This window comes from Brachypodium distachyon, chromosome 1 (genome assembly GCF_000005505.3).
Source record: "Brachypodium distachyon strain Bd21 chromosome 1, Brachypodium_distachyon_v3.0, whole genome shotgun sequence".
Taxonomy (NCBI): Eukaryota; Viridiplantae; Streptophyta; class Magnoliopsida; order Poales; family Poaceae; genus Brachypodium; species Brachypodium distachyon.
In genome coordinates, this window is record NC_016131.3 from 5,132,904 (window position 1) to 5,153,641 (window position 20,738).

A 20,738-nucleotide genomic window follows, 5' to 3' on the forward strand; every position below is an offset into this window, starting at 1 on the left:
CAGATTAGACCTGATCCACGCCTATTTCCTACATGCACATCTGCCTCTGGGTTTAGCACCTTCCCGTCGGTACATTTATCGAGCTCTGTGCCAGTATTATCCGTTTGATGCGATCAGAGCGCTGCGCCACGTACCTCAGCTAGCTAATGTCCAGCGCTCCGGTCTACTGCACTCCCTCGATACCCGTAGCACGTGGAGATCAGTATCATTTAAATTAAGCTCTGTCGCAGCCATCGCGCATAGAGGCCCAGCAGTGGCCGTGCCAAAACTTTCTGCCTTTCGGAGAGAAGAAGATCAGGCAAGCTGTGGACGGGTGGACGGTGTCGGCGTGCCATGCATGCTGGCCGCGGACTCGTGCTGTTCCAATTCGGACGCGGCACGAGGGGTTGGCGCGTTGCGTTCCCTGTACTTCGACCGCACCGGGCCTCCCTACAGTTCTGTAGAACAATCGGCCTAAAATTAGCGTTCTGGGCCGACAAAGAATCAGCCTACCCCTTCGTGGTCGTGGAAAGGCTCTATCAGCGCTGCCCGTGCCGGATAAGATTGGTATACTGGGCCAGCGGTGGCTGTGAGCTCGGCAAGCGGCCTAGGCTTTCGCTAAAATAAAAAAAATAGGCAAGCGTACGCTGCCACTGTATACTGGATACCCCTGCAATGTTCGACTCTGACAAGGCATCGTTACACGTCCTAGGAGAAACACGTGAATTGCAGCAGGAACTAAATAGAAGGGCGGAAAAGAATGCCTGGTAGAGAAACATGAGAACACAGGATAAATGCGATCGGCAACCTGTAATGAAGTGGACGCGATGCGACTGCAACATAGAGCAGAAATATCTCAAAAGACAAGAATAGCGGCTTTTCAGGCCACACATTCGACTCCAACCGAAAACTATTCAAAAGGGAGATGCTAAATACTCCGTACCTGCTTACTTCAGAAATTGCTCACTGCTTACTACCTATTGTTGAACTCATGACAGAACAGCCTGATAGAGAAACTGCCGACCACTAATATCTGCAATCTGCAGTGCAAAATCCATCACGTAACACAGTGCCAGCACAGATCTGGAACAAACACAAATAGCAGAGAACACCACTGGTGGAAATTGCACACACTGTGACTGTACAGCAGCAGCAAGAGGAGGACTCACACTGTAAGGACTAAAGAACATACCAGCGAGCAGCAAGCATACATCACTGTAGTAGAATTGCTCGGCATCGAACAGACAGTCAGAATGGATAACACTCCCATACTTTATACAGAAAACAATATTGAGTCCTTCAACCTCAAGTATTGCAGTCAATCGGTTAGAAATGTAAATACCAGCTTTTGCAGGAACTATTTGCAAACTCGGTCATTGCTAGGCAGTGCAGAAACAAATCCCACTTGACTAAAGATTTCCGAAAACAAGCACAATATCGTCATCTATAGTGTATGTTTCAAAATAGATTGACATGAATTATTTGAGTACTCTAGGCTGAAAGAATGGTGATGCCAGAAAGTGAAGGGAACAAAATATTGCGTATATGAAAAAAGATAATAATAAATAGCATGTTAAGTATTCTAAAGTTACAGCTGAAGGTACCAGAATAACACACTTTTGCGAAATTAAATACTTTGCCAGTTTAGCACCCCCTTCTATGAAGAAATATTCAAATATAAGAGAGACTGCTAATGAAAAGTTAATTTACTCTTGTAAAATAAAATGAAATTCTATGAAAAAACTAGAGTCAATATAAAAGAAATGGCTGCAGCTAATGTAGTAAAATAGGTTCAATTTCATACAGTGAATAGCTAAAAGAGAAGGGAGAGACATAAGAACATCAACTATTGATCACAATCATGCGGACTATTTCAAGACTCAGCGAACCATTTAAATGTTTACTATGAAATCGACAAAATGATCACAGTTCCAGTACTCATTTGAAGTAAAAAAAATAGTTACCAGGTTATGGATAAGAGTAAATTGACCAGATTCAGTGGGAAAGCCCAACAAAACAGTAATACTATAGCAACTTTAAAGAATTGATTTTCATCGATAATAGATTATCAAGCAACTGAACCCCCGTCTACTGACCCTCCTACCTCTTTTACAACTCTGCATACTATACCAAGTGCCGTAGTATAGTTAGTCAAAAACATCAAACAAACACAAATGCAAAAAAATTCTTCTGTGTGAAAACCCATAACGTTGCCACATGCAGACATGGAGTAAGTGTTCAAGGGCACTCCACAAACCTCAGCGGATATTACACAGTTCCTTTTCTCATCTTTACCTCGAGGCCATGTCCAAAAGGAACTGTTTAAAGGAAGTACAGAAATCAAATGGAAGTTATGGTAAATAGCTGCTGAACCTCACACCAGGATGTCAAAAACTGTTTCGGTGACTATATCATATAAACTAGTAGCATAGAGAAAATAACTTCCAGTACAATAATCTTTTATCATTGGATACAATTTTGTTTGGCAATGCATCCATGTCACCACTCACTTCTACCAAGAACTGATTGTAAGGCTCCATTGGATACAACTTATGTAGTCCATCATGTATGAATTCTTAGAAACATTACAGTGCATAAGATGGATGACAATTTGCCACCCAACAACCTTCGTGTTACTAGTGTTAAGCTTACTAAAATCTACGAATAAAAACTAAGACATCTAATGTTGCCACAAGGAAGTTAACCCATGTTTGACATTATATTCAACAAAAGACACACAAAAAAACAATTAACTAGATTTGCTGGAGGAATTTGGTGAACCAACTAGAGAAACATACATAATTGATGATACCAGCAATGCTATATTCATAAAAGTGCCCGATAACATTGATGGTATAAGCAATGTTACAACTTGATATAATTTCCACAGAACGTACAACACATCTCCATATCGAATAATCCTGCAAATACACTTCCCAAGGGCACAACAAATCAACCACTCCAACTACAGCCGTGAAAGGCAGACACAAATGTATCACACAATAAAACCTTGCAAAGCTACCTCCTTTCAGCTCCTTTTCTATTTGAATGTATGGTTTCAGTAAAATTTCACCTACAACTGTACACAAACACCCTGCTAAATAAGCACAACACAAGCCCCCACTCAGTCGACTGCAAGTTCAAGCCGTAACCAAGAATCGCGTTCCATTTAACACATGTAAGCACAAGGTTATGCAGATTGTAGCGACAAGCATGGACTTGTCACTCATATACCTCATGGTGCGAAGTCCGCTGTCTAACACGGTGTCCCCACTCTTCCTCGCACCATCATGTACCTTCCACATTACAAACTCAAGAAAAGACCTCACTGTCTCAAATGTCACCCTCCCAGTAACATCAAGCACAAACTTCCTGTTGCTCGGAACTGCCAATGTGCTCGAGACTGTCTCCACCCATCCTTCCCTAACTCCACTATTACCACGGCAATTGCTATTGCGATTACCATCATCATCCAATTTACCATTGGCATTGGACATAACGTGGTGAGAAGTCTTCACCAGAGTTTCCACTGCCCCGTTGCATACCGAAACAAGCAATTCCTTGATCTTGGCGTCGTGGTTTGGATTTGTGAGCCCTTCGAAGAGCTGCTCATATGTATTGATGTGTATGGTCTTGTCAATGAAAACCCCCACTGCGGTGCCAACAAAGACCTCAACCCAATTGCTAATGGCCCTCTGGCCCTTGCCTGTTGCAACCACGTTGACCCACTTGCCCGGCGAGGAAGTCTCCCCAGGAGGTGACGGGGCGGAGTATAAGGTGGTTATGAGATGGCGGGCAAAGCTCCCAGCCACGGCGGACGCCAGGCGCTCCCCAGATTCGGAGAAGAGCTTGTCAACGAGGCGATCGGAGAGGGCTACTTTGTCGCCAGAGCCGGGCCCGGTGGTGGAGCCGACGCCGCGCAGTATCCCTGCCGCGACCGCCTGTGATAGCGTGGACACGGTGGCGGAGACCTCGGGGGCGGCGGCGAGCTTCGCGAGCTGCGTGACGCTGCGGGGGAGCTCGTCGGAGTCGGAGCGGACGAAATCGGCGAGGTCGGAGGCCACCAGAGCCGCGGCATCGGCGGAAGAGGCGGCGGCGTCTAGGAAGGCAGCGACGGCCGCAGCGAGGCGGACGAGGCGGCGGCGGCGCGCGGCGACAGCCGGGTGGTGGTAGATCTTGTACGCCCCGAAGGCCGATGCCGTCCCCAACGCGGCGAAGAGGAGCCAGCGGCGGCGGCGGCGGCGGGAGAAGGCAACGAGGCCATCCATGGTGGTCAACGGAGCTAGGGTTCGGATGGGAATGCCACGTCAGACGGTGGCGCGGTGAGCGTAGCGTGAAGGACTTCCGCCGGGGGAGAGGCAGGTAGTTACGCGGAGTCGGCGATAAAGACGATGGGGTATGTGGGGCCCCCAGATTTGTGCTCCGCACGAATTCCACAATTTCGACCTGTCAGAATTACCCGAATATCTTTGGCCCAGGCCTAGATTTTTTCGGCTCGAATAATGGGCCATGTTTTGTGGGCCTGCAAAAGAACCTTACGAAATGATATGCGCAGAATTATTATTTTGGGCCCAAAACTTGACTTGCTGTTTTATCAGGTGGATGCTCATGAACTTGGATTTTAGGTACGGAGTAAAAAAAACTAAAAGAACATTTTGCTTAAAAAAAGAAGGGAAACCTGCCGACCTCTGTCGGTGTTCAAAGTTGCGAAGAGTTTGTAAAAGCACCCCAAAAAAAGGTTACACGACAACCTCAAGCAGCAACAAGGCTATTACTGGCAGGCCACCCAACAAGATAATTCCTCTTTCTACATGAAGTCGAGCCACACGGTTTGAAGAACGGGATTCATATATAGATTATGGATAGAAAGTTGATTGTGTAGTCACATTTGGAACGAAAAGATACTCAGTCCGTTATTTATATGCCCTCGGACGACAATAGGAAGGTCAAGGCAGATAGATGTTGTCACACGCACGCATGGTCCACGACTAAGAAAACATGTCACCATTCTGTGTGCGCCCACCCGCTGCAAAAAGTAAATTACAGGTCTACGTTTTAGTTGTTAAAAATCATCGGATCAGACTAAGCATGCAGTGACTAATGATTAAGCACGAAACTGACAGAGCCCACCGGTCAGTCCAGCGTGGCTCGCCAACGTGTCAATCCTCAACGGAAACAGCTCACGTTCGTCGTCCTCGTTCGCGCTTCCTCATCTCCTGCGGAGCGCCGCCGCCCTCGGACAGTGCGCGCTGCTCCGGCCGCCGCTACAAGCCACCCCCGCGCGCGCCGCTCTGCTCGCGGCGCCCCCGCGCGCGTCGCTCCAGCAGCCGCGCCGGCCCCCGCGCGCGCTGCTCCGGCCACCTCTCCCGCGGCCCCGCCGCCCCCCGCGCGCTCCCGTTGCTCGCGGCGCCCCCGTGCGCGCTGCTCGCGGCCGCGCGCCACCGCTCTGGGGAAGACGAAGTGCGCGGGGGTGCTCCGGGGCGAGCTTCGAGGGGCGGAAATGCCCCACGCAGGCACGGCGAGGCCGCTGGAGGCGACAGCTAGGGGAGGAGGTGGCCGGAGGCGGCCCGCGACGAGGAGATGCGGCGGCGGAGGAGGAGCACCGTGGCTGGGGCGCGCCCGGCTGCCCTGCGCGCCGCTCGCTCTGTGCGCGCCCGCGCGCTTCGGCTTGCTCCCGCGCGTCGCCGCTTGCGCTGCCTGCGCCCGCACGCCTCTGCCCGCGACCGTGCGCCATCGCCTGCCCCCGCGCGCCGGCCCGCGCGCCTCTGCTCGCGACCGCGCGCCGCCGCTTGCACTGCCTACGGTGTCTTGCCACGGTGGTTCAGCTGGCCTGACCGGTGGGCCCTTCTTGTCAGTTTCGCGTTTATTCGCTAACAACCGCACGCTTAATCTAATCCGATGGTTTTTAGTAAACAAAACGTAAATCGTATCGAAGTGAAACCTTAACCCCTAATGTGATGGTTTTTTTAATTTACTCTGCTGCAAAACGGTACCAACGGCATCGCGGTGCCCAGCTCGTAATCGAGCTTAGGTGACCGCCTGACCGGTGACTCAGCGGTTGGTGAGACAACTCGCGCATATCCACACTTCGCGTTGGTCAATTCCGTATTCCCCACATTTCGATGCGAGAAAAAACTATAGACAAGGACAAAGGAGACAACGAGTTCACAGAATATGCGGCACCGATACCAAAATGAGACAAATCATCCGTACATCGTACTACCAATAATACTCCCAAATTTGAAGAGATCAGAGCAGCAAATATAATGGCATGCGGCCGGGAACACACGATCGCGCACTGAATTCTCCAAACAACAGCGAAAAAAGCCCCTGATTGGTGAATATATCAGCAAATTGTGAAGATGTAGGAACATGTAGAACCTTTGCTTCACCAAGAGCAACTCGACCGTGCTTTCAAAAATAAAAAAGAGCAACTCGATCTCGCACAAAATGAAGATCAATCTCCACATGTTACGTTGCTACTACGTGAAACTGTTATTGTTTTTTAGGTAAACATGAAGCTAACTTTGAATACGTAACCCACAAAAAAAACTCTTGAATACGTAGTGAATTGTGTAGTTTTGTTGAATCCAAGCATGCATACAAGTATACAACGATGCCCATTTTGTGTTTACCTAAAAAATGCAGCGCGACGTTGGCCAATCGGAGGATTAAGTGGGCCGGCCCACTTGCGTGCGGAGATGCCAAAAAAAATCTGTATAAATTGTTGCGTTAAAAGGCTGGCTAGTTGCAGCTGGGGTATGCTATGTGGTACTTTGTACCCATTTTGTGCTTTAGATTAATTGCAGTTCAGAATTTTAGTGAGTTGTTGCTGTAGGGTTTGGTTCCTTGTTTGAACTTCGGAAAATAGTGGTGGAGTTTTTGTTCAGTGGATTCGATTTGTTCTCTGGTCCTGGGTTTGTTTTGCTCACTGGTTTTGCTTGAAGAGGTGCACGGGTGGGGGTGGGAAGCCATGCAGTTTTACCTTTTGCAATTCCAGTTCTCTACAAATGCTACAGTTTATATTGCACTGGATCGCACCACTTTATTTCTACAATGGCTCTCTTTGTAAGGGGCAATTGGTATTTTAGCTTCTCCTTTCTTTTTTTTTCCTCTTTTCTTTGCAGCTTTATACGAGTTCCATTCATATTGCTGTTTATATGTAGAGTTTAATTGCATCTTTTATTGTATTTTAGTTTTCATGTCCTCTGTTATCTGCTTAAGTTGATTTTGTTTATCCGAGCGGGTAGTGGAGGGGGTGGCTGGCGTGTACCGGTGGATCTGTGCAAGCAGTAAGTGAAGTTATAATGTTTCACATTTTAAAATTCTGCATGGATTGAGTGTTGCACCCTTATTGTTCACCTTGTTCACAGACATACGATGTTTTTGTGATTGGTGTTGCTATCTGAGAAACTAAGGTTTGCACCAAATTCCATATCACTGATATTTCATAAACAAGATCTGCATAACAGGTTAAATTTTTTTGTTCCCAAAAAACCATGGGTAGGGTGTCATTTCTATCTTGATTGGCTGAAGGATCTTTATGTGAAGGTTTTGCCTTACCCATTGCCTTAATTGATCAATTTTTGTTTCCATTTTGATTCACCAACAAACAACACTGCAAGTTGTACTCTGCTTAAGCGCAATTGCACTATCAACCTTCACTAATTGCAATTGCAATTTCTGTTTCAACTAGTGGGTTTTGCCTTAATTGATCTTTTTTTTTTATCTATTTCACTTTCTATTTTGATGCACCGACCAACACTACTGCAAGTTGTACTCTATCTAAGCGCAACCGCACTCTTGATTTCCAGTAATTGCAATTATCAGTTTTTTTGTCTCAACTAGTGGGGTTTCTGCCCAACATTACTGCAAGTTGTACTCTGCCTAAGTGCATTTGCACTTTTGATTTTCATTGATCACATTTTTCTGCATTTAATTAATGGTACCAGCTAGTGGTGGGGTAATATCACCACTAGCATCAGATAAGTTGAACATCTTGTTCAATTTGTTTGTGTCAATGACAAAGAGTACTTCATCTTACAATCTGTCCAAGCGCAATCGCACCGTTGACTGCGAGCAATTTCAATTGCAAATTTGTGTGCTCCAACTAGTGGGTTTATTTTTCCACACTTATATTTCTGCCCAAGAACTTTTTTGTTTTCTCTTTGTTTTATGCACCGAGAAAACAATATTTTTGCAAGTTGTACTCTTAGTAAGTGTAATTGCACTCTTGATTTTCATTAATCGCATTTTTCTGCATTTAATCTGCACTGGCTATCTTGCACATTTTACACATTTGCAATATCTGTTTTCTTTCATCTTGGTGCAATCAACATTTTGTTCACACCCTTTTTTAAAACTTTACTGCAGATTAATTAGTTGCATCAGGTTCATTTTGCTTGGTTAAAGCTCATATATGGAGGTATATTATCCTTATCACTGATTTTTTGTCAGTACCTTGATCCAACGTTTTTGTGCTTCTTCCTTATTCCAATTCCTTCAATTTTTTCCTCTTCGATGCAAGGGTTCTTGTGAGGTTTGTGGGAAGCCAAGTGGGCTGTGCAAGATAAGAGACAAGGAAAAGAGCTTCTTTTGCATCAATCTCATCGAATCTTTCGAGGACTGTGTGTGGTTTGTGTTTTCCCCATAAATTGTTTTTTGTAGCTGTTTTTGCTTCTATGCGAAGTATCTAAGGCACTATGTAAGATATGTAGTTACTGATGTAGTTATGCTGCCACAATGTAGTAGTTGCTGTGTGGCTATTTGTCCAGATCTTTTGCCTAGCACTTTGCCCAGATCTTCTGAGTATTTGTATGAAGATTTGTTGGGTGTGCTTTTATCCCTGAATAAATGTAGTTATGCTGCCACTATGCGGTCATTTTGGATCTTTTGCATTTTGCCCAGGTCAGTTCAACATCTGTATGCTGGGGGTGACAGGGTGTGATTAATCACTGCAAAAATTGCAGCTTCCAATCCTTCCATGTGTTTGGCTGCACAATTAAAACATGATTTCTCACTACCAATGTTTGCTTGCCTGATGCTCAAGTTTTTAGCCTTTTTTGCAGCCCATTTGATGAGATTTTTTTAATAATAGAGTACAGTAGGAAGTCCAGGGTAGGCTGATTGGCTGGGTGTGCTTTGTCCCCTGTTTAAATTGCAGTTTTATTGTCTTTGGATGTTGGATCTTATGAATTTTGGTGCTCTTATGCCCAGATCATTTCGACATTTGAATGCCGGGTGGCTGGGTGTGGGTTTTCCCTGAAGAAATTACAGTTTCTATGTGTTTTGGCTGCAGAATTGAAACAGGTTTGCACAGCAAAAACATCTTTTTGCCCATATCATTTCGTTGTATTTTTTCCTATGTTATTGACGCCAAAACCATAATTTTTGGCAGTTTGAATTTTTTGTTTTGGCGCCAAAGGCATCAACTTGTTGAATGTTTTGCCAAACAATCAGCTCATGTGATATCTGCCTGTTTTTTGAAGAAAAAACAGGCGACTGGTTTTGTTCAACAAACAGATGCCTATTTATTAGTTTCAAAACAGGTGACTGCTTTTAGGTTCAAAATCAGGTGACTGCCCATTAGACAGACCCTTTGTCAAATTGCAAGTTAAACTAAATTCCACTGACTCTTAAACTTAGGTGCACTCCTTCGACTTGTTTTTTCATTGCGCTGAAATTTCGACTTGTTTTTCTTTCAGATGCAGAAATAGTCAGAGAAGGCCATTTTTTTGTATTTCAGTTGGTTATTTTCATACGCCTCAAATTTCTGTGGAGGCTGGAGTGTGGCACAGGGAATCTAAGAGCTCAGGTTTGAATGGTAGGTGTTTCTCACTGATTTAGGCCTGCCTGCCTGCATAATTTTAGTCATCTAATTATCAGTTTTTTCAATCATCTAATTCTGTCTCCTAACGTATCTGAAAAATAGAGGACATGGCCTGGGCATATGTCCTTGACAATTGGAGAGCGATTTTTTGTGTGTTCGATGACTGAAAAAATAGATGATGCTTTTTGGATGAAAAGATGGGACATATCCGGGCTAGCACGGCAAATTTGTAAATACAGATGTATAGACATGTTTCTCTGAATTTGTGCTGCTTTGACACATGAAAATCCCCATGGGGGTCTGAGGTATGCATTTCTGAATTTTGTGTTCCCTTTCTTTTTAGGTCCTGCTGCTAGCTGCTCATTAATGTATCTCCACTGTATGTTTTACCTATGAATTGGAAGCCTAGCTTTGAATTTTATTATCACCTTGTCGAGTTGTACCCTTTTATTGATCTATAAACATGGCAAATTCTATTTGGGAAAATGCATACATGTATTAGTGTTCCACTGTTCCGCAAGCACAAGTAGATTCAGTATTTGTTTCTGGGAAAAATAAAGATGATTTGTACTATCTACATGCCTTGGCAGATTCTATTTTGGGAAAATGTATACATGGATCAGTGTTCAGCAAGCATCAGTATTGCAGTAATTGTGTTTGGCAGTTATCTATGCTCCATTGAGCTCTTGTGTGAAGTTGAAAGGGAAATTTTGCGAGCTGTCTGCATACGGGGGGTACCAATGAATAGAATATGTTGTTTCACTTTCATCGGTAAGATGATTTTGTTTGGATAAAAATAATTATATGTCTTTATTGCCTAACCTGTCCTGGTATGCGAGTATGCATCTTCTCACGGCCTCTATTTTCCATATTCCCTGTTTTTCCCGCAAGAAAACTCCAGGCATGTTACTAATCTTTCTTCCTTTTTTGTTTCTTGTGCATCTCAAGCATATTCCAGATGAGAGCAGTTTTCGAGTTTTAGAGCATTGTCGCAGGCCATGTTTTTGAAGTGAATTTTTGAGAGGGGTTTTTAAAGTGGCTTGGCCGAATGTTGTTTTGTTTTTGAGTCACTTCTTTGTGAAGCCCACAAAGCGTACAACAAGCAGGAAGAGCAGGCAAATAAAAAAGAAACCGAAGGGTAGACACAAGATTCAAATCTGAAGGCTGAGGGAGAAGCGACTGAAATTTGTATTTTTTTTTCACAGGAGAAGGCATCCCCTGTTTTTAATTCAAATTTGCACTTCTTTTAAAATTTAATTGCATCATGTTTACAATTTGCAATCCTAGTTCTATAAAAATACAATTGCAGCTGATTTAATTGGAATTGCATCCCAGCTATCTACAACTATGTATTTTCTTAAGGTAATTTTGAATTCTGTTCTAAGGCAGATTTTTATCATGTGTGTTTTAGATGATCCCATAATCTGCTTCCCCCAATATTCTGTATTTTTTTTTCAGGTTTTGATGCCAGCTAGATCTTAAAAATCTGTTCCAAAGCAGATTTTTGTTAGAAATTTGTATTATGTTTTTCTTTCCTTTAGTCTTAGCCTTAGTCTTGAATACTGTTCCAACGATACAAGGAGTCTTGTGCCCATAGTAGATTAGGATGAGACTACTCCAGAATAAGCCAAGTCCAGTCCAGAACAGCTATGCATTTTTTCCTGTACAGTCCAGAATTCTTAGACAAAGTAATAGTTTATAACTGCAATCCATTTCTATCAAAATGCAGTTGAATGTTAGACACTTTTTACCTTTTGTATTCATGATTGCAATTACTGCTATGAATTTTTTTTGTCCGTTACCCAATTAGTTGCGGTAGGTGGGGTTTGGGGGACGAGCAAACACACAACAGTTTTCTGTTGTTTCTGTCCGTTAGATATAAGATGTGAGCCTTAAAAAAAATGACTGTTTTTAAATCTCAAATCAGACGACTGGATTTTGCATAAACATGATTTAAGTCCAAATCCAGACGCCTGCTGGTTATACAGACCCTTGAATTATTGGTTCGCCGAGTATGGCAAGGTACTTTTGGGACTTGAAATAGTTCTAAAACATAGCACGAGCCACTCGTCTCTGTTCTGAGTCCCAACCTCTCGAAAAATTCCCCAATGGAGATGAACCTAGAACACAAAATCGGCTTTATCCCCGTCGGCAACTACACACAGAACAACTCAACAACACCTGCAGCATCTCGCCGCCACCCTCGGCACAGACGCCTCTTCGTCCTAGGCGTTGTACACTTGTACTTTACGTGGTCGACAGCATGGAGAGCGGCAATGGCAGGAGAGCTCCTACGCACAGAGCATGCATAGCCCGAGCTTCATGAACGCAGCGGGTCGGTCTAACGCGTCATCATTCAGGACTCTTGCCGCACCTGAACCAGACACATCACCATTTCTATCCCGGATCACAAAACACCAGCCACCTGACAATGTCTCAACATGGAAACTGCCATCTATATTAATCTAGAGAACATCATCGCCTGGTGGAGACCACCGCCCCAGTTTTAGTTGCATAGGGTGCTGTAGAACGTTACGTAGTGCATTAATCTACGCTACTTACATGTACATTGCTCGACTATTAATCTACGCTACTTACATGCAAAATCACAAATCCCCAAGGATTTTCTAGAAATACTGAGTGGTTCAAGTTTGCCCAATGCTGCTACTCTTGATTTTCTAGAAATACAAAACAACATAGAGAAACTTCATATGTTGATTTGCCCTGCTCGGAAGCCTATTTACAAACCGAGTGCCACCAATTCAGGCTGGACTCCTATGAACCTGCTTGTATAATATCGGAACAGCACCATTCTAATCCTCTAATGCAACTGCAGCAGGCTGGCCAGAATGCTACGGATCTGACTTTGTAAAGCTTCATCTTTAAGCTCCTGTACATATATAAAGTGATGTCACATATCTATATAGTCTGGAATATAAATCCAATACAAGTTGTTGTCTTACATGCAAACTTGCACAGGCACGGGAAATGCAAGCAATTGAATCCGCAGAGATCGGTGGATTTTCTGCAAGCTAGTAGCACAGCACACACATTGTTTTGTAAGTTCATAATCCACAGCCATGAGAAAAGTACCAGCAAAAATTAACAAACGAAAAATAGTTTACCAATGCACGTAGACCACGGAATGCCTCCTCTTTCTCAGAGTCATTTCTTATCCTGCACACGACAGAATTTTAGCTTCAAAATGCATGCAAGAAAAGTATAAAGTAACAGTTTCCTTCACCCTTTGGATACACCATAAAGAAGTCAAGAGAATTAAAAAAATGCTAACATGCATAATGCGTTGCACCATCCTTCCATAAAGTCTTTCATATAAGTGGCCGCCATTGCTGGAAAGGAAAGGCAAAGTCTCCCAAGTGTAATTGCACTCGTTTCAGTAAGTGACTTCTTCAAGCCCTATTATGTCACAAGACAGAACAAATTTAGCTGAAATGCTCACTCAGAAATATGTAACTAGTATAATGGCAGTACAAGAGTTATCTACTTAAGTGATATGCAAAAATTGTAATTTGCCGACAAAAGGAAAACAACTTCACATTGTAAAGTATATGAATATATTATTCTTAAAGTGGCACGAACCGTGATTTCCAATCCTCCAATGGCCCTACAAGCACTGCTACCTACTGAGGCGGTGTCCTTCACAAATTCTGGGGACTACATTAACGAAATTATGTCAGGAACCAAAAAATGAGATATTACAGAAGTACACAGGATATACTTACCAAATGCTTCGCTGGAATCCTTAGCAAATCTGCAAAATATTGTTGCAAACATTTCGGGCAAACCTAGTGTATGAAAACATGTTACTATTTTACAGGTTGAAGTGTTGGAGTTGCAACGTATAGTGAACACATGAGCTTTGCACCCAACCTTAGAAAGATCCCCTAACAGGATCAGAGCGCTTTTTCTAACATCAGATGCTTCATCCATGCAGCATTTCAGAAGTATTTCACTCAAAGAGCTTTGAGAAATCTGAAAGAAAAATAAATATGACTCGCTCAGTATAGAAGTGTTGCTGATATAATACAATGTTGAAATGCCAATCAACAAACAGAGGACAGGCAATATTAAAAATAATCTGCAACTCAAGTTTATAATCAATGCATGGTTAATAGAAACTTCCCTGTCAATTTACTCACAACTCTCTTCTCTATATACTATTCACTGAGTATTTCAACCTTAATTATAGCTAATAGTTTACAACACAAGAACTGCTCTGCTATCCATATCCAGTTACACTGACATGCGGCAGTATCTATTTCAGAAACTTCGGCACTATGCCTGCGTGTTTGGTGTTGATGCAATTTAAATAAAACCTTTTTCTGCGATTGTTTTTAAATAAAACCAATGTGTCTTCATTAGAGGATGGTCGATTCTATACCTACCGTGTTTGGTGTTGATGCAATTTAAACAAGACCAGTGTGCCTTCTGTCTGAACTGACTGGTCGTCGACCAGCACAATGGGCCTCTTTTGTGCAGATGATGCGATAATTTTCCTCAGTCCATATAAACAAGGCTGCAAATTTTCCCTTCAACTGTTAAACCTGTTCAGAACGGCTACTGGTCTCCACACTAATATGCAGAAGACCTCAGCTACACCTATACACTGTAGTGAAGAGGATACTGAGGTTAAACAACAGGTGCTTGCTTGCCCATCAACTACTTAGGTGCCCGCTCAAGAGAAGAAAAAAATAATCAATTCTTCTGTTATGTGGCAACAACAAAACTGACAATTTGAGGCATGGCGTGGGCCCTCTCTGCCTTGCGGGTCAAGAGACATGGCGCTTTTCCAGGCATCTACTTCAATTACTCTAGGTGATGGAGGCAAGGCGGAATTCTGGAGCGACAGGTGCCTACAGGGGCAGGCCCTGAGGGACATTGCATCGCACCGATACATGCTGGCCAAGAGGAGAAGACGCAAGGTCAAACAAGAGCTGCAGCATGATGTCTGGATGCGAATGCTAAGACCAATTACTACTAATGAACAGATTAGGGAGTTTGTGGAACTTTGGGAATGCAAGAAGGGGTAAATTTGAACGACATATCAGTAGACACCATCACTTGGAAATGGATGGACAATGGACAGTACACGACCAAATCAGCTGACACGATGCAGTTCTCAGGAGCGTCCATCCCTTTCTAGGTGTGGCGAGCAGATGTTGAGCCTAAAGTCAAGCTTCATGGGTGGCTAGCTCTCCATGAAGGGCCTCTAACTGCAGACAGGCCTGCCATTATGAAAGTTCCGCAACGGGGTGTTTGCAGGCTGTGCAACATGCAACCGGAAACAAATAATCACCTATCCAGAGGGTGCTTTTTCCTCAGGGGTGTATGGGGATTGGTAGCGGGTTGGAATAACATACCATTGCAGCATGGTCTTCAGCAATTGCTACTGGAGGATTGGCGGAATCTAGTAGTGGTAGCACTTGATGCAGAAGCTAAAAGGAAGTTCGGTGGAGTACTGCTCACGGTAACTTGGGACGTATGGAAGGAGAGGTGCAAGAGCGTTTAGGAATGAAAGCAAGACTGTCGGGTGGCCTATTTGCTGAACCAAGACACTCTCACCAGAGGAGACTTGCAGCTCCAGATTAATGTAGTGCTTGTGCATTTATTAGAATCATATAGATACAACTTTGTTTAGTTTTTCCTATCTTGATGAAAATGGCAAAGCACCAGCCTTTGTATATAAGAAAACAATTTGAGGCAGACAATGTACCAAGTCAACTAATGCATCAGAAGGCATGGAAGGGTATGGATATCCTATCAAGTACCGACATCAACAAGACAAGAGAGTTGAAGAGAACCCAGGCTCAGCCATATATGTAACAATAGCAACACATTATTAACAAAACAATTCAATAAATATCGCTGATCAAAGAGTTGCATTTACCATGCTTTCAATACCAGCAAACAAGCCTTGTGCAAGTACTGACAACAGGTGTAATGACCAGACAATGAATTCCCTGTTGTATGAGGCAACGCTTGCAGAAGGATCAGCCTGCATGTAGAAAGGAGAGATCCCCCAAGAAACAAAATGTCATGAGTTTATCTCTATGTAATTGAACTTAAAGCATACTCCCAACGAAGATTTACTGTCAAGTTCTCGATCACAATAAATTGTCTAGTTGGCCTAGGTTATTAAACAACTCAGACAGCTTGAGTGGAATCTGCTAGACGGAATATCAAGCAAACGGAGTAAGCCTTAAAATAGAATTTCAAAAGGCTGCACAAACCTTTGCTAATTGCAGGGATCTGATAAGATTAATGCACCCATGAAAAACCAGATCAGCAAATCGAGAAAATCCGGGTCTCAGTAAGATCTTTAACAGCTTTCAAAAGAAAAGCTGGGCAGAGCCTTCTACTTTAGTATATCTGCAATCAACAAATTAACGGGTGCAGCATGTGATATATTGAATAGTGAAGAGTTGGAGATGCGAGAGAACTTTTCATATTCTTCGATACACCATCAAGATATAAAAACTCTCGGCAGAATATGGATTCATGATTCGATGAAGCGGTTTCTATTCCAAATTCTTATTCAAAAAATCTGTTAACACCAAGCAAATCAGAGTATTTTTACTTAAAATGGCCAAGTTTATAACCAAGATATGTTTTTCTGTCAAGGAAATGCAAAGCTCATGTCTTGGTATATTGAAAAAATAAGGAGTTTTATACAGGGTGAGTACAATAATAAGCTACATTTCACCCCAGGATCACTAACCAAGATATTCACATCACTATTTTAGCATTGATAAAGCAAATTCAGATTATATTAATAGTACACCGATGAAAACAAGTAAAAGAGGCACCTTTGCGACAGATGAAAAGCACTGAACCAGTGCAAACAGATCCTTCTGAGAGTTAAGCTGATCAATAACCTCTTGAAGGGTTGCAGCCTCCTGAAAACATAAATGAGTACGTCTCTAACTCTACAAAAAGTAAACCAAGTGAAGATAGGTATGTAACCTCTTCAAGGGTTGCCAATGCAGAAATAGCAGCCTCCTGAACACTGCAATTGTTATCTGATTTTCCTCCTAACAGAGCATACATGATCTCGTTAAATTGTGTACGACCATTTGGATGGCCAAGGAGCTGCGTTAGCAAAAGAAAATAACAGTACGATAGGGAGCTAAGAACCACAATTCAGGAATCGGCATGCATAAATTAAGCGAAGCTCACATCCATAAAAGGTTATCTTAAGCAAAACAAACCTGAACAATAACCTTGCTATACCGAACGAGTGTACGATATGTAACACTTCGTACAGAAGTAACTGCACCTTGAAGAAGTTGGGTTAACAATATAATAATCTGCAATATAAGAAAATTTCTTATGTAAAGACACAGATAAATAGATATTTCCTTTTGGCAATAGTGCACTCTAAAATACACCTCATAGTAAGTTGAGCGATGTACCTCTGAAATACAAGGATGAGATCCACTCATGCAAACTTCCGCTAAAGAGCTCAAAGATAGAGCTGCGGCTTCCCTGTCCTTGCAATCATTTTCTTCCATCTGAGCAAATCCTTTCTGAAAATTTATACAACCAAATAAACAATAATTGAAAGGATCTAATGGTTAAAATAAAACAAAGAGTAAATTTCAAGGAACCACACCTTTTGGGGTTAGGGTTTCACTGAAACACAACTCTTGGGGTTTGTTTCAAGTAACCCCAACTCTAGAGTCAAGTGTTTTCAGATCGTTGACGGTACCTCGCCAAGAGTTGGGGTTCCTTGAAACAAACGCCAAGAGTTGTGTCTCAGTGAAACCCTAACCCCAAAAGGTATGGTTCCTTGAAATTTACTCTAAAACAAATATAAGACAACAAAAGTCTACCTTAAGAAGGCAGATTAAGGCCTTGAGGTATTGATCAATACACTCGTGCAAAAGCTAAAATAAGAACATATGATTACTCAAAAACAATAACAACAAAATTGATAGTGAGAAAGGGAGGGAGAAAGACTCTTACCCGTGGCTTCACAACAATGCATTGGTTAATACAGCCAAATGATAAGCTTCTTAAGTTGGCATATTTGGATCCAATCAACTGTTATCGAAGGGAAAAAATTCAAATAAATTTTCATGTTATGAAGAACTCTAATGCAACCTCATACACACACATATATACCTTTATCCATCTCAAAAGAAACATTTGGAGAGGTTTTTCAAGCAAATCGTGAACACAACAGTCGAGTTCCTCTATAGCATCTTCACACATCTGTCACCACAAACAAAATAAGTATATAACTATAAAGAGCGATTAATTCATGTGCTTAGACAGACCATTACCTTAGAAATCAGCTTCATAGCACCTTCCATGTGATTTAGCATGTCACTGTCAAGACAATTCCTTAGAGATAAGAACAACTCCTTCCATTTAGGAGCCCCAATTATTTTCAGAATTTCAACTATTACAATTCCAGAAGCTGATCTAATCGAATCATTTTCTTCTGAAAGACAAGATAGTAATTCTGATTTCACATAATCTCTCGAGCAACTTCCATTTTATTGAAGTCATTTTGTAGACTCCATTTCAAGAGCAATCCAGCAGCTTCCCTTATTTCAAAGGGAATTCCCTACAAAATATTTAAACGATGATGTAAGTTTGGGAAAAGCGGCCATGGACTGTGATCTGCTCATTGTTACGATATAGAAACCAAACATCTATCCTAAAAGACCGATCTGATAGTAAAATGATATATAACACACCTAACAACCCCCCTTCACATCTGTGGGCGTGGATAAAAAGCTCCCCTCACGCCCGACATGGGCGTGGATAATAATTGGAAAAATGTGGGGGACTGAGACTCGAACTCAAGACCTCATCTATCCTAAAAGACCGATCTGATAGGAAGAGGAGATATGATACACCGAACACCCGAAGAAAGAAGCTCCCCTCATGCCCGACGTGGGCGTGGATAATTAACTGGGAAAATGCGGGGGCCCTGAGACTGAAACTCATGACCTTAGCTCTGATATCATGTAGATATAGCAATGAACCATCTCACCTAAAAGATCGATCTAACAGGAAGAGGAGATATGACACACTTAACACTCATATATCATATTTATACAACCACTAAGGACCTAATTACATGCTGTACTTAAGGCACTAATGGCCTGATTACATGCTGCACTAAGAGCACTAATGCCTTAAATATATGCTTTACTTAATGCACTAACTATAGGGGGAAATCACTAACTATATGGGGAAAATCAGCTATGTTCATTCTGGATCTGGTTGCCTAACAGATGAAAAAACCAATGCTGGAAATACAATAATATGCATGACTGAATCTATAAGATTATAAATGATACTCCCTCCGTTTTTTTATATAGTGCGTGTAATTTTTTTCCCTAATTTCCAAAATGTAAGGCGCGAAGCAGTTGCATGCGAAGAGCCCTCCGTTGCATGCTGCATCCGTGGAGAAAAAGGCGGCGGTTTCCTTTTGCTTGATTTTTTTTGCGAAAATCTTTTTGCTTGTACAGATATGGGCAGTTAACGATGAATGCATGTACGGGAGAAAGCAGGCAGTTGCCGGCATTACTAGTGGATGGCATCGAGCCAAAACGATTGTTTGCTGCGTTAATCTTCGTACAAAAAAATACAGGCCCTACATAAAAAAAAGGAGGGAGTACAAAATTACCTCTGCTTGCCCATGCACAAGGATGTAAACAAGGTATATAACAACATTTGGATGTTGGCTTTGGTGTATATATTTCTTCCAGTTGCCACTTGGAGCCTGCTGCCTCTCAAGTAATTTACAGATGTTGAGAATTGCTTGGTCTTGTCTTTTCTTGATTATTTGCAGTACAAGCTTCTCATCGTACTTCAGTACTAGCACTTCCCCTTTTGACCCAATAATGGCCCAAGGTTCGTACTTATTTGTCTTCATATTCCAAAGATCATAATGTGTGTGCGCATGCATTAGTTTCATGGAGTGAAGGAAAGAAGGTCTCAATTCATACCGGAAACCGATTTTGCTCAATGATTTCCAATTATGGATCCCTTCTTTCGCACATCCTATGTCTTCTGATATGCCAGTTTTTAGCACATTTGCAGAATTTTCTTGTAGAGACTATAGCCTCGGTGGTTCACCAAAAAATAGAATGGTCCACTTAAGTACCTTCCTTCGTTGGTCCTGGTAGATGCCACAGTCCTTTGGCGCACATTTCAGATATGTGTTAAAAATTTGGTCCCACCAATGAGTGCCGAATATGGTATCAGATCTGCAGGTAATTTTATAGTGAGGCAGGGCGTTATATGGGTCTCTGAATATAAGATTAGCTGATCATACGTTCACAAAAAAGCTTACATTGCTGAGTGTGCTGAACCATAAGGCAGTTTATGAGACGCTATCCAATCAGGTAACACCACATCCACAAATCTGAAGAACACTTGCTCCTGCGCATAGGCGAAGACATGATAAAAAATTGATTTAGGGTTAATAAGCTTCAAACTGCTATATGTGAGGAGCCATCGGATAGTGAGGATCAATTGCAAGTAAACCACTATTGACTATACAAAAGAAGAAAAATACATTTTTTTACATGCAAAAAACAAAAAAAAGTATACTTTCATCATAGAAGTTACATGGGACAGTTGGTATAACAAACAAGTAATTACAGCTATGTAAAGAAAGTCAGTCATAAAATTAGGATAACCTGCTGTTGTGGTTTGATGCACGGCCCAAAAGCAATGTAATACATGTCAGAGACCCTGGAGAGAAGGTCCACATATCTGGTATCTCCTGGCTTATCACTCTGCAGCCTTATGATGTAGTAACACTCCTCCGCAACGCCAAGAGATGGAGGTGTTACAGGATGACCAAAAAGGGACATCGACTGTACCTTACTGATATTACTTTTGACGACTTCCATTAACTTAACCCAGCAGTCCGCACTGGCGTTGA

The 20,738-nt window shown here is 42.4% G+C and overlaps 1 protein-coding gene across 1 annotated transcript; it reads right to left on the reverse strand.

Moving 5' to 3' along the window:
* Positions 1-2,781: 2,781 nt before the first annotated feature.
* On the reverse strand, positions 2,782-4,369 carry LOC100844406 (protein PHLOEM PROTEIN 2-LIKE A10). Its single transcript, XM_003558734.4, has one exon. It carries the CDS (start codon positions 4,245-4,247, stop codon positions 3,120-3,122), a length of 1,128 nt encoding a protein of 375 aa, XP_003558782.1. The 5' UTR covers positions 4,248-4,369; the 3' UTR covers positions 2,782-3,119.
* Between the last annotated feature and the right edge of the window lie 16,369 nt (positions 4,370-20,738).